Genomic DNA, 12,794 nt, shown 5'->3' on the forward strand with positions numbered 1-12,794 from the left:
GGTTATTTTTAAAAATATACTAAGAAATCCACCATTAAAAAGAAGTCATTATTTTGCTCAATAAAGACTAACCTTTGACACCTGGAACTCCTGACTTTGAGAATTTTCTTACATAAAGGGAAAAGAATCCTCAATATTCCACAACAGTTCTTAGATAGATAGATTCATTTATAGTTAGACTACAATTTGTGTTAAAGTATTTAATTTGTTGTATTAGACAAGGCAACCTTCTGCGCAGGCTAGTATAATCAGACAATGTCAATGCTTGTAATTTTATTCTTAAGAAAATTATGTTCTTAAAAAATATTTGAGAACTTTAGAACTTTCTTTGTTTTTCTTAAGATCATTTTGAGAATACGGCCCCTGGTTTCATGGTGACTCATTTTCTTATTTACTGATAACCAGATCTACCAGTGTGCTCTAAGGTTAGGGTGCCCAGATTCCTGTTTTGGAAAATGGGACAGCCCCCTCGCCCCTCCCAGCAAAAATGAAATTGACATATCCTTACCTAGGTGCAGATCTATGCAAAGTAGAGAGCGCATCTGCATCTGTTGTCACCTTGTACTTTTTGCCTACAGCAATTTTTCTCTGTGTGAGCTTGTCTTTCAAGAGTTTATCATAAAATCCAGAGCAGTCCAGCCAAAAATAAAGATGTACGAAAAGCATTGCCTTCAAGACTGTTACACTGAGTCGCGATTTATCCGGTTTTCATGCTGCATTCATTAAAAACAAACTCCACGACTTTGAACTCCGAAGTTGATGGTCTAGCTCTCCATCAGACGAAAAACATCTGCCCATTTCAGACACGGCCGTCTTGTTCATGTTCCACTCAGTGATGCAACGAGTGACAATGTTTTTTACGCAAGCCCACTCATCAAAGAGCGTGGTTTTGTTTCTTCAATCAAACAAAGAGCGAGGATTCTGGAGTAGAAGTGTTCGTGGCTGCTCTGAAGTAGGGCCCACTCATATTTTTCTGTTATCTCCAATGAGCGACTCCAATTTTGGAGGTAATCCACCGATGCTGAATAAAAGTTTCTCACTGCACAAAATAAATCATACCCTTGCATGACACCAGCTTCAACTGCTTTTTATTGTTAGTTTAATGTTTTTTGATTCCTCCAGCCTGGCCTGCAAGACTTTTCTCAGGTCATGAATTTACAAAGCCACTTTTGTGGCTGATATGTGGTTTTGCTGCACTATCTCCAGTGCACGGTTAAAAGTTTGCTTGAGTACAAAGCCAATCCAAAATTCAGTGCAAGGATCACTGAAAATGTCTCTTAGAAACTTTGGGCATTTTTCTCGAGAAAGAAAGTATGCACCCAGACCATTAGAAATGTGTGGTATTCTTTCAAGAGCTGGACCAAGAGAGAGAAAGCATGTGTTGCTATGCTGAAGTAATTACTGATAGTCCAGCTGCACAAAAGTGAGTACGTTGCATGACTGCTTCAGATTTGGTGCAGGCAGAAGAAAAGTTCAGATCATACAATTTCTTGATTAATTTCACAGTGCAGTCAGCCAACTGAAAACTATGGCCGTGCACATCAGAATGGTAAGCAAAAAGTCCTTCACTTCCATGCACCTTGTCGAATTCGGAACTTTGCCTGGCACACTTTTAGCAGCATCCGCATGCTTTTTCGTATGAGCATGCTGGGCAATGTCGGTGTGGCCTCCATGGGCGATGGAAAGTGAGCTCCAAAATCTCACACCTCACTTTACTAGACTCTGTCTGTGACTCCTTTTTTTAGAAACGTAAACTCTTTTTGAACATCCTCATTAAATGTACATGCACACTACCTTCACATTTTTCCTTGCAATTTCATCTGTGTGCTCTTTCAAACTGACTCTTCAGTCAGTTCACTAACTGGACGTCTACTGATAAGGGATTGTGATTGATAGTTCAATCGAATCATGTACTTCAAATAACACATTGTGATTTTGTTGGTTTTACTAGCCGTATCCTTGGCTACCTTTTTATTTTATTTATTTTTTATTTTCTTTTTCCCCCAATTTGGAATTCCCATTGCGCTCTAAGTCCTCATGGTGGCGCCTCAATTCGAGTGGCGGAGGATGAATCTCAGTTACCTACATGCCTTAGCCCATCAATACGCGCATCTTATCACATGGCCTGATGAGCGTGTCACCACCAAGACACAGCATGTGTGTAGGCCCCATGCCATCCTCTACGGTATCCATGCAAAACCCACCACGCACCCCACCCAGAGCGAGAACCACACCACAGTGACCACGAGGAGGTCAACCCAACGTGACTCTACCCACCCTAGCAATCAGGCCAATTTGGTTGCTTAGGAGGCCTGGCTGGAGTCTTGGATTCAAATTCGTGACTCCAGAGGTGGCAGTCATTGTCTTTACTAGCTGAGCTACCCAGGCACCCCTTGGCTACCTTTGATTAGAATATTTATGTGACTGAGAAAGCCACTTAAGCAATAGAGAAATTTTAGAAGAAGGGAAATATGGGACAAAACACGTTTTTTTTTTCCAGAATACTTTGGGACACTAGAAAAAGTGCTTAAATATGGGACTGTCCTGGGAAATACGGGACATCTGGCCACCCTATCTAAGGTAGTTTCACTCTCTGACAAAATGTGCTTCTTTCTTACGATCCCTGATATCATGTGCACATCTGGAAGATGTATTTTTTTTTTCATTGTTTGCTCATCTGCAAAAAGTCTATAAGATGTATGTCTCAGATGTCAATAAGACATTCAGCAGATGTCTTTGAGATGTTCATGGTTTAGAAGGTTTGTAAATCTGATCTTTTTAAGATGTTTAGCAGATGTTAATCAGATTATATTGCTTTCCAGATGAAAAGATATAAAACAGACATCTCGGAGATGTATACATGTGCTATGTGGGATGAGATTTTTTCACCCCCTTTATATGGTGCCCATATGTGTTGCATACATTGCTTATATGTTTTTTGCCCCTCTAGGTTAAGCACACGATGGAAAGCAGAAGCTTGATGACTCTCTTTTCAATTCCTCCCCCGACTGCAACAGGTGTTGTGCCGAAATCTGACTTCCCTCCAGATTCCTAATCCCGCTACCTGATTGGTCCTTATCACTGAAGCCCGCCCTTACACCAAACCATAATAGGAAGTCATTGGTCCCTATCCCTAAAGGCCACAACTACATCTAACCATAAACAAAACGGAGTCAAAAATCAACCATACAGCGCAAGTAGATCAGAAAACTATAACGGAACGGAATTATTGAAAAATTAAGACTAATCGCTTAGTAATCTAAATACTGTACATCTAAAAACACTTTTTAGCACCAGATCTGTGTGTGTTGACACTGAATGGATGTGATAAAGAGAAAATGTGAATTACTCAAAGGCAGTGAAAGTAACAGAAGCTCTTAGTTTCCCATAAAATGAACTAAAACTGTTACAATATCTATTTTCTAAACCAAATAAGTATTCAGTCCCATTATCACTTACCCAATAAACTTACACTTCATATAAAAAAAACTTAGAACATAACGTTATGATGCCTTGGCGATCAATTGTATTGTCCTGGAGTTAGTAATAGTCAAGTTTTCGAAAATAAAAAAATATGCTACCCTCAGATAATCACCACCACTGTACCCTTCTTGAAAATTACAATATTACTAAAAAAATATTTTTTATATTATTGTAATAGTATTGTTGCATCTCTTGTAAGGTTTGAATTATATATATTAAGCATTTGCCATTGATTTCATCCTTAGAGTTTATTGTAAGTATGTTTTGAAAAGTGTATCTCAGATTTATATATGCCTAATGATCACAAAAGTATATTTCTCAAATGGGTTTTTATTCAGGGATTGTAATTGAGCGCTGCAATTGTGCGCTCTATTGCCCTAAAACTAACAATTAAAGTGCATTATAATCAGAATTAGCTTTTTTACCAAGTATGCTTACTGTTATGAACGAGCAGCGAAGGCAGACGAGGAGATGCGGATCCAGTTGCAGTTCAACTTTATTTCATAAACAAACAGGCAAAACACAAAGGAAAACCCTCAATGGGGAAATAAACATAAAACTAGAAAACACGGGCAGGGAACACACACACCAGGCTAACAACATTCAATGAACGACAAGGAGTGAAAAAAAAAGCAGGGCTTAAATACACAGGGAGTGATAATACAAATGATAAACAGGTGTGAACAATGACACAAAATGGCAGTGAAGATGGCAGGAGGATTCTGGGAAGTGTAGTTCTTAAACAAAGACAAATGAACACGAAGGCTAACACAGAGACTAAGGAGCTACACAAGGGACAAAAGTGAAAACTAAGGAAAGCAAAGGTGACAAAAATGGCAGACAAAGGGCAACAGTGAAACAAGACAAGGAATTCCTAACATAGCCCCCCCCCTCAAGGATCGGATTCCAGACGATCACAGTGACATAAAACAAAACAAAACAAAAAATGGGGGGGGGGGGGGCTTGAGGTGGGCAGACAGACCAAGGGGGCAACAACGGGCAGACAGGCAGTCCAGGGGGCAACGAAGGGTAGACAGGAAGTCCAAGGGGGCACAAGGGGCAGGCAGGAAGTCCAAGGGGGCAAAAAGGGCAAGGACAGGTTCAGGTGGTCTGGGAGCTGGCCACCGGGCAAGGACAGGTTTGGGGAACCTGGGAGGAGGCCACTGGACAGGGACTGGGTCAGGAGGCCTGGGAGGAGGCCACAGGACAGGGACTGGGTCAGGGGGCCTGGGAGGAGGCCACAGGACGGGAACAGGGTCAGGGGGCCTGGGAGGAGGCCACAGGACAGGGACTGGGTCAGGAGGCCTGGGAGGAGGCCACAGGACAGGGACTGGGTCAGGAGGCCTTGGAAGAGGCCACAGGACGGGAACAGGGTCAGGAGGCCTGGGAGGAGGCCACAGGACAGGCACTGGGTCAGGAGGCCTGGGAGGAGGCCACAGGACAGGCACTGGGTCAGGAGGCCTGGGAGGAGGCCACAGGACAGGGACCGGGTCAGGAGGCCTGGGGGAAGGCCACAGGACGGGAACAGGGTCAGGAGGCCTGGGAGGAGGCCACAAAGGCGGTGACCTGGAAGGCTCTGGCGGCGGAGCCGTAGGAGGCTCGGGAGGCGGAGCCGTAGGAGGCTCGGGAGGCGGAGCCGAGGGAGGCTCAGCTGAGGGAGGCTCTGGAGGCGGAGCTGAGGGAGGCCCTGGAGGCTCAGAGGCCTCAGGGGGCGGAGCCGTGGGAGGCTCAGGAGGCAGAGCCGAGGGAGGAGGAACCATGGAAAGCTTGGGAGGCTCAGGGGGCGGAGCCGCAGGAGGCTCGGGAGGCGGAGCCGTAGGAGGCTCGGGAGGCTCAGCTGAGGGAGGCTCTGGAGGCGGAGCTGAGGGAGGCTCTGGAGGCTCAGAGGCCTCAGGGGGCGGAGCCGTGGGAGGCTCAGGAGGCAGAGCCGAGGGAGGCTCAGGAGGCAGAGCCGAGGGAGGAGGAACCATGGAAAGCTCGGGAGGCTCAGGGGGCAGAGCCGTGGGAGGCTCAGGAGGCAGAGCAGAGGGAGGCTCGAGAGGCGGAGCCCTGGGAATCTCGGGAGGAGGAGCCCTGGCAGACTCGAGAGACTTGAGAGATGGAGCCCTGGGAGGAGGAGCCCTGGGTGGCTCGGGAGACTTGAGAGGCGGAGCCCTGGGTGGCTCAAGAGACTTGAGGGGTGGAGCCCTGGGAGGCTCGAGAGGCTTGAAAGGCGGAGCACTGGGAGGTTCGAGAGGAGCCCTGGGAGGCTCGGGAGACTTGAGAGGCGGAGCCCTGGAAGGCTCAAGAGGAGCCCTGGAAGACTCGAGAGGCGGAGCCCTGGGAGGCTCGAGAGGCTTGAGAGGCGGAGCCCTGGGAGGCTTGAGAGGCGGAGCCCTGGGAGGCTCGGAAGGCGGAGCTCTGGAAAGCTCGGGAGGCGGAGCTCTAGAAAGCTCGGGAGGCGGAGCTCTAGAAAGCTCGGGAGGCTCGGAAGGCGGAGCTCTAGGAAGCTCGGGAGGCGGAGCTCTGGAAATCTCGGGAGGCGGAGCTCTGGAAAGCTCGGGAGGCGGAGCTCTGGAAAGCTCGGGAGGCGGAGCTCTGGAAAGCTCGGGAGGCGGAGCTCTGGAAAGCTCGGGAGGCTTGGGAGGCGGAGTCCTGGGAGGCTCGGGAGGCTTGGGAGGCGGAGCCCTGGGAGGCTTGAGAGGTGAAGCTCTGGAAAGCTCGGGAGGCTCAGAAGGCGGAGCTCTGGGAAGCTCGGAAGGCGGAGCTCTGGAAAGCTCGGAAGGCGGAGCTCTGGAAAGCTCGGGAGGCTCGGAAGGTGGAGCTCAGGGACGGTCGAGGCTACAGGCGCTGGCTCACTGACCTCTGAGGTGACAGGCTCTGGCTGGGTGACCGTGGTATGCGCTGGCTTGGGTTCGCTGACCGTGGCTGACGAAGGCTCTGGCTCGCAGACCGGGGCAGGCGAGGGCTCTGGCTCGCTGGCCGTAGCTGGCGAGGGCTCTGGCTCGCTGGCCGTAGCTGGCGAGGGCTCTGGCTCGCAGATCGGGGCAGGCGAGGGCTCTGGCTCGCAGATCGGGGCAGGCGAGGGCTCTGGCTCGCTGGCCGTGGCAGGCGTGGGCTCTGGCTCGCTGGCCGTGGCAGGCGTGGGCTCTGGCTCGCTGGCCGTGGCAGGCGTGGGCTCTGGCTCGCTGGCCGTGGCAGGCGTGGGCTCTGGCTCGCTGGCCGTGGCAGGCGTGGGCTCTGGCTCGCTGGCCGTGGCAGGCGTGGCTCTGGCTCGCTGGCGTGGCAGGCGGGCTCTGGCTCGCTGGCCGTGGCAGGCGGAGACTGGGGAGCAGAAGCCTTTCCTCTTCTCCTCCTCCGCCGGGCAGACGAAGTGGACCGTGCAGGCTCACTGACCAAGGCAGGCGTGAAGGTACGAACCACGGGCGAGTGGAGGGTTATTACTGTGGGAGGAGTGGCAGAGTTCTCCTCGATGGCGCCCACAGTTAACGGTGAACCGCAGGCCAGCAGAGTCTCCTCTACGAACGCGTGGAGCGTCCAGCCGCGCATTGCCTGTGGCAACCGCTCCTTAAGTGCGGGGTGCAGATTGCGCCTGAAGAAGACCACCAGAGAGGAGTCCGGGAAATCCGAGATACCCGCCAGCTTAAGGAAGTCGCGGATGTGGTCCTCTATAGGGCGGTCCTCTTGCTTCAAGCAGAGCAGGTGGAAGTTTGCTAGTTGAACCGCTGGATCCATAGTGTGGTCGTTCGTTCTGTTATGAACGAGCAGCGAAGGCAGACGAGGAGATGCGGATCCAGTTGCAGTTCAACTTTATTTCATAAACAAACAGGCAAAACACAAAGGAAAACCCTCAATGGGGAAATAAACATAAAACTAGAAAACACGGGCAGGGAACACACACACCAGGCTAACAACATTCAACGAACGACAAGGAGTGAACAAAAAGCAGGGCTTAAATACACAGGGAGTGATAATACAAATGATAAACAGGTGTGAACAATGACACAAAATGGCAGTGAAGATGGCAGGAGGATTCTGGGAAGTGTAGTTCTTAAAGACAAGTGAACATGAAGGCTAACACAGAGACTAAGGAGCTACACAAGGGACAAAAGTGAAAACTAAGGAAAGCAAAGGTGACAAAAATGGCAGACAAAGGGCAACAGTGAAACAAGACAAGGAATTCCTAACACTTACACATACAAGGAATTTGTCTTGGTGACAGGAGCTTCCAGTGCACAACAATAAAATACAGCAAAAAAGAAATAAATACAAACTGGATAGAACTAAAAATGTAATAGAAAATAAAGTATATATACTGTTTATATGTGTGTATATATATGTGTGTGTGTGTGTATATATATATATATATATATATATATATATATATATATATATATATATATACATGTGTGTGTAGTGCAAATACAAATCTGTTATATTCAGTGCAAGGGAATGTAATGACAGAAGAGGTGTGTTGGATAAATATAAAAAAAGGGGAGGGGGGGGGAGAAAGAAAGGTTTATTGGGTATCAGTGGCATATTTTTAGCTCTGGTACTGGGTTATTTTTGTCACACCTAGCAACCCTGGCCGAAATCTTCGCATTAAGGTGTGACACACACACCTTATGACGTAAACGTTTCCACGCGTCAATTTGATCGACATGTGGTAATAGCAACCACTCATACAACTGTTCGGCACCTATATACAATAATACATTACCACTGCAAATTAAAACACAATATTTGTTAAGTTGCTGTTATTTGCAAAAAAAATGAGCGCTAAAACATTACTTAAAAACAGAATGTATAATCCACGATTTGTGCTTATTTGACTTGTATTAAGCTATACAAATTATGTATAGCTATAGACACAAAACGTAATTTTACGGTTTAATCTTTTTCAAATATGTTAAATAACTTAAAGAAGATTAGGTAAAACCTTCGAAGGTGTGTCCGCCGCCAGGTGTAGTGTTTCGATTTGTGCTCGCCATGAAAGAACAAGTCCAAATATAATCAATCACTGCTTATCTCAGAGAATGCTCATATTTCTCACACTAAAGTAGTTTGTGGTCAGGTTCACAATTGTTTAGCACTTCAACAGAAACACTCGTTTTGAGATATTCAATTCACGTGAACTAAAAAAAAAACAGCGTCACAACTTTCTGTGAGGAGGAGTCGTCTGTATAAAACAACGGCGGCTCGGAATGACATCTCAAAGTTCTCGCGGCGTTCCAGAAAGTATTTCCTTATTAACAGCGCTCGAGAACCGTGACATGAGCCTGAAACTTGCGACAGTGTTCTGTCTCTGTCTTCTTCTGTTGGAAACGTCCTGTTTCAGTAAGTACATTTGATAAATTAACAAATCTCATGCTTAAATTATAATGAAATTCTTAAATGACCTTTATGAAGCCTCTCAGATTGTAGAATGATGTTAGTATCGCTAAGCAAAGTTTTTTATTGATGAACACAAATGTCACAAAACTAATGCACAATTTACACATTATTATATCAACTGATACGATAGCCTATTATAAGAGATAATATATATCATGGGGTATAAATGTTATCAGCATAACTATACAACAACAGAAACAAACATAATTCGACAAAGAAAAGTGGCTCAACTTGCCAATGGTAGTCTAATAAGGGATACGTTTTGTGTGTGTGTGTGTGTGTGTGTGTGTGTGTGTGTGTGTGTGTGTGTGTGTGTGTGTGTGTGTGTGTGTGTTAACATATAGATGATTTGATATGGTGAAACAGTTTAACATTTCAGTTGAAATCTTCAAAGTTTAATGGAACAAAAAAGGACACTATAAAAAATTGAATAAAAAAAAATGGAATTTAAATAGAGAAAAACGCTTAATATGATCATATTTATAGAAGTATAAAAGTTTTTCAGTTCTTTAAAACACGATCTTGGCAGAACATTTTCTCAATGTTCCAAATCAAAACTTCTTGCTTTTTATTGTTCCACCAGTTTTGTGAAGCTGATATGAATTAATCAGCACTCATGTTTATGGAAAAATCCTTCAAAAATTATTCTGGCAAATGGGTTCTTGGAAAAATAATTGGCCCCCACTTCATTGGTTTCTCAAGCAAGCCTGGAAATGTCTGTAGAATTACTCCTTTAATCTAGATCACTTTACTGCCTCATCTCATCAAGCTAAATACACGGACCAACAAAATAATTGTAAAACTAAGGAGATTGTGAAACTCAAATGTTGGTTATAGTGGCAAATCCCAAAATTTCACCACTTTGATGCAGGGATACATCATTTTATTTAATAAAGCATTTTCCTTTTCTACTCCGTAAAATAATAGTGATATATTTTCTCTCCTTCACTCTCTAGATAAGTTTGAGATTACTGTTCCCAGTGGCTCTGTCATTGGCTCTTACAGCGAGGTGCTGATCCTACCTTGCACTTTTCCTGTGGACAGTTCATGGGATCTGATCAGCACCGTTATTACCTGGCAGCGTGGACTGGACGTCATTCACAGCTTCTACTACAACCAGGACCAGCTCGACCGTCAGAATCGGCACTATGTCAACCGTACCAGTCTGTTCATTCAGGAGATAGCACAAGGCAATGCATCACTCAAGCTGGACAAAGCCAATCTGCAGGATACTGGTGTATACACCTGCTCTGTCAGCACAAACACTGGCAGCCAGAAGAAGAGTTTTGGGGTGAACATTGCAGGTAATTGTTTCGCAAAGCAACTGGGACTAATGTTCAGTAAACAACAGCATAAAGCTATATTAAAGGGTTCCCCCACAGGAGGAGGATTCTGTGCTTATTTACTCACCCTCATGTTGTTCCAAACACGAGGAACACAAAAGTTGAATTCTTCGAAGAATATCCTGGCCACTCCTTGAATATACGTTCATATGGACTGATTTTACAATACTTTAATGATGTTTTTGTCATTTTGGAGTTTGACAATCTCTTATTTACTTTCTTTGGAAAAGAGTGGCTAGATAATTCTTCAAAACCTCATCTATTGTGTTCTATGGAAGAAAGGAATGTTGGTTTGGAACAACATGAGTGTGTGTAAAATGTGACCATTTAAATTTTTGGGTCAACTATCAGAATAAAGTGGCAACTGTCTGGTGTTTGTAGTTAATCGCTATGTCCCTTTCTGTTTCTCAGCTTTCTACTCTGAACCTCGCCTGCAGTTCTCTCTGCTAACCGATGGGGTCAAACTGCTAGTGACCTCCGAGCAGGGGTACCCCACTCCTACACTGAAGTGGCAGATAGAAAACTCCGTAGACATCACCAACCAGACACACACAGACCTCATACAGGACACACAAACAGGACTTTACACAGTGTCTAGTTGGATAAATCTCACTGAAATCACCAACTCTTCTTTGACATTCATACTGCACAACAAGCCACTGGGACAAGACATCAGGAGAGAGATTCAGCTGTATTCAGGTCAGGACATTAAGATACTCAGAAAGAAACCTTTTAAAATGCCTTTTAATCATCAAACAAATGATCAGTTTTACACTAAGTATTATAAGTATACCTTGTTCTCACAAACTTGTAGATGTTTACAGGTGCTGTATGAATTTTTTATTTTTTTTGGAATACCACATACTACTAGACAGATATCACTAAAATACATGTCCTGAGTTGTTGCTTAAAGTGCATTCATAAAACCATTTATTTCTTTTTACAGATAAGAGAAAGAGGCATAGAAAGGCAGCAGACCGATGTCATGTATTCTTCACTTTGATCCCAGCTATTGTGCTGCTGCTAGTCATGATGGGTCTATTGTTTAGGTTCATTAGAAGCAGAAGAGAAGAACAGACCAAACAAAACAAAACTGAGATGGGATTTTTGCCTGAAACCCAAGTTCTCAATGGAAAAGTTTAATATGGTCACAACAGTTCTGCTGATCACATTAACCAATGACAAATATCTTTTTACAAATAAGGACTTTCTGTGATGTACATGACCGACAATAATATAGAGATAATTATTATTATTTAGCTTTAATGCTTATTGTACAATTTTTGTGTTTTAAATTATTTTTATATAGTCTTTATTTTTATATTTTACATTATTTCTTGACCATAGCATCTTTTTACAAATAGAACAATGTATTAGTGCTTTACGATGCACTATTTTAGTTAACATTTCAATCCATCAATAAGTTATCTACAGTATAAAACACAGATGAGAGTATTATTTATCTCCCACCTAAACCAGATCTACTTCTTGGTGCTTGCAAATTAATTTGTACTTGGTCTCAAAACTGATTTCAATTGAAGATTGTGGAGACGAATTTTTATATATTCTCAGTAATCATATCATTGTGCCATACTTGCAGCTTTGAGTGTTACAATATAAAATAATGAGATCTAGCTCTAGTGCCATTCACAAAGTAGACACGGTATGATATATTTGTTGTCAATTTGTGCACTGAAATTCAACGTCTCTGTGACATCTGTTTAATTGGACAAAATTTATAATTTATCTACCTGCTGGCAGGTTCCACAAAGTACATATTAGAACTTAAAAGTTACATCATTTTATTGGTTGAATTTGAACAGATTGAAACTGTATTGTCCTAAATGGTGTGCGTGTCAAATGTATTAGACTGTGAAGCTTAGGGTGCTTTGAATATATTATAAATGGCTTTTTGATGTTACTGTATGTGTTTTTACTGCATTAAACCGCATTGTTTTAGAATTTGAATCAGTGTAAACTTTGTGTTTTTTTTTATTTATTCTTATCAGTAAGAATAAAAAAAGATGATAGAGCATTTTCATTTTTCCAAAATGAAGTCTGTTAGCTCTATCTGTTCCCACATAATATTAAGATCAGAAGAAACTTCCATGAATGAAAGTTATTATACTTATTCAAATGTAAAAGCATAACACTTTTCAGACCATTATGAACAGGTAAAAAGCCTAAAGGCCTTCTCTCACACCGGAAGAGGTCAGCATGGGTGGCACGCATTTCTGAAGGGGACAATAGGTCTTTTATATTTATAAAACTGTTGTTTTGATGTCAAAAGGAGTTTTGTGTAAGAGAAAATCTGCCTTCAATCTACAATGAGATTGTGAAGACTGCAAGACCAAACATGTACAAGATATTAAAAGAAGTTGCATAATCAAGAGTTTCTGGAAAAGTAAATGGAGCTTTCTCAAACAAGAGAAGAGAAGCTGCTTTCAGTCATTTGAAACGTTTTAATGAAACCGAATTTCAGGGAACTTGATGGTTGACACAAAACACTTCGGAGAATTTAAAATTCCCTGTGGTGGCATGCTATAAGCCAGTGGGCCTCAAGATCTCTTAAAATTATATAAAATATGATATATT

General features: G+C 43.7%; 1 protein-coding gene across 2 annotated transcripts; it reads left to right on the forward strand.

Annotated features, from left to right (window-relative positions):
- Positions 1-8,637: 8,637 nt before the first annotated feature.
- LOC127660743 (CD276 antigen-like) lies at positions 8,638-11,774 on the forward strand. Of its 2 annotated transcripts, XM_052151140.1 has the most exons (4): positions 8,638-8,799; positions 9,813-10,160; positions 10,611-10,898; positions 11,146-11,774. In XM_052151140.1, exons 1-4 carry the CDS (start codon positions 8,667-8,669, stop codon positions 11,340-11,342), a joined length of 966 nt encoding a protein of 321 aa, XP_052007100.1. In that variant the 5' UTR covers positions 8,638-8,666; the 3' UTR covers positions 11,343-11,774. The 2 variants fall into 2 exon arrangements, with proteins under 2 accessions (XP_052007100.1, XP_052007099.1); XM_052151139.1 differs by lacking the exon at positions 11,146-11,774 and having other exon boundaries at positions 10,611-11,137.
- The last annotated feature ends 1,020 nt before the right edge of the window (positions 11,775-12,794 follow it).

The sequence above is a fragment of the Xyrauchen texanus genome, chromosome 20 (assembly GCF_025860055.1).
Source record: "Xyrauchen texanus isolate HMW12.3.18 chromosome 20, RBS_HiC_50CHRs, whole genome shotgun sequence".
In the NCBI taxonomy this organism is placed as follows: Eukaryota; Metazoa; Chordata; class Actinopteri; order Cypriniformes; family Catostomidae; genus Xyrauchen; species Xyrauchen texanus.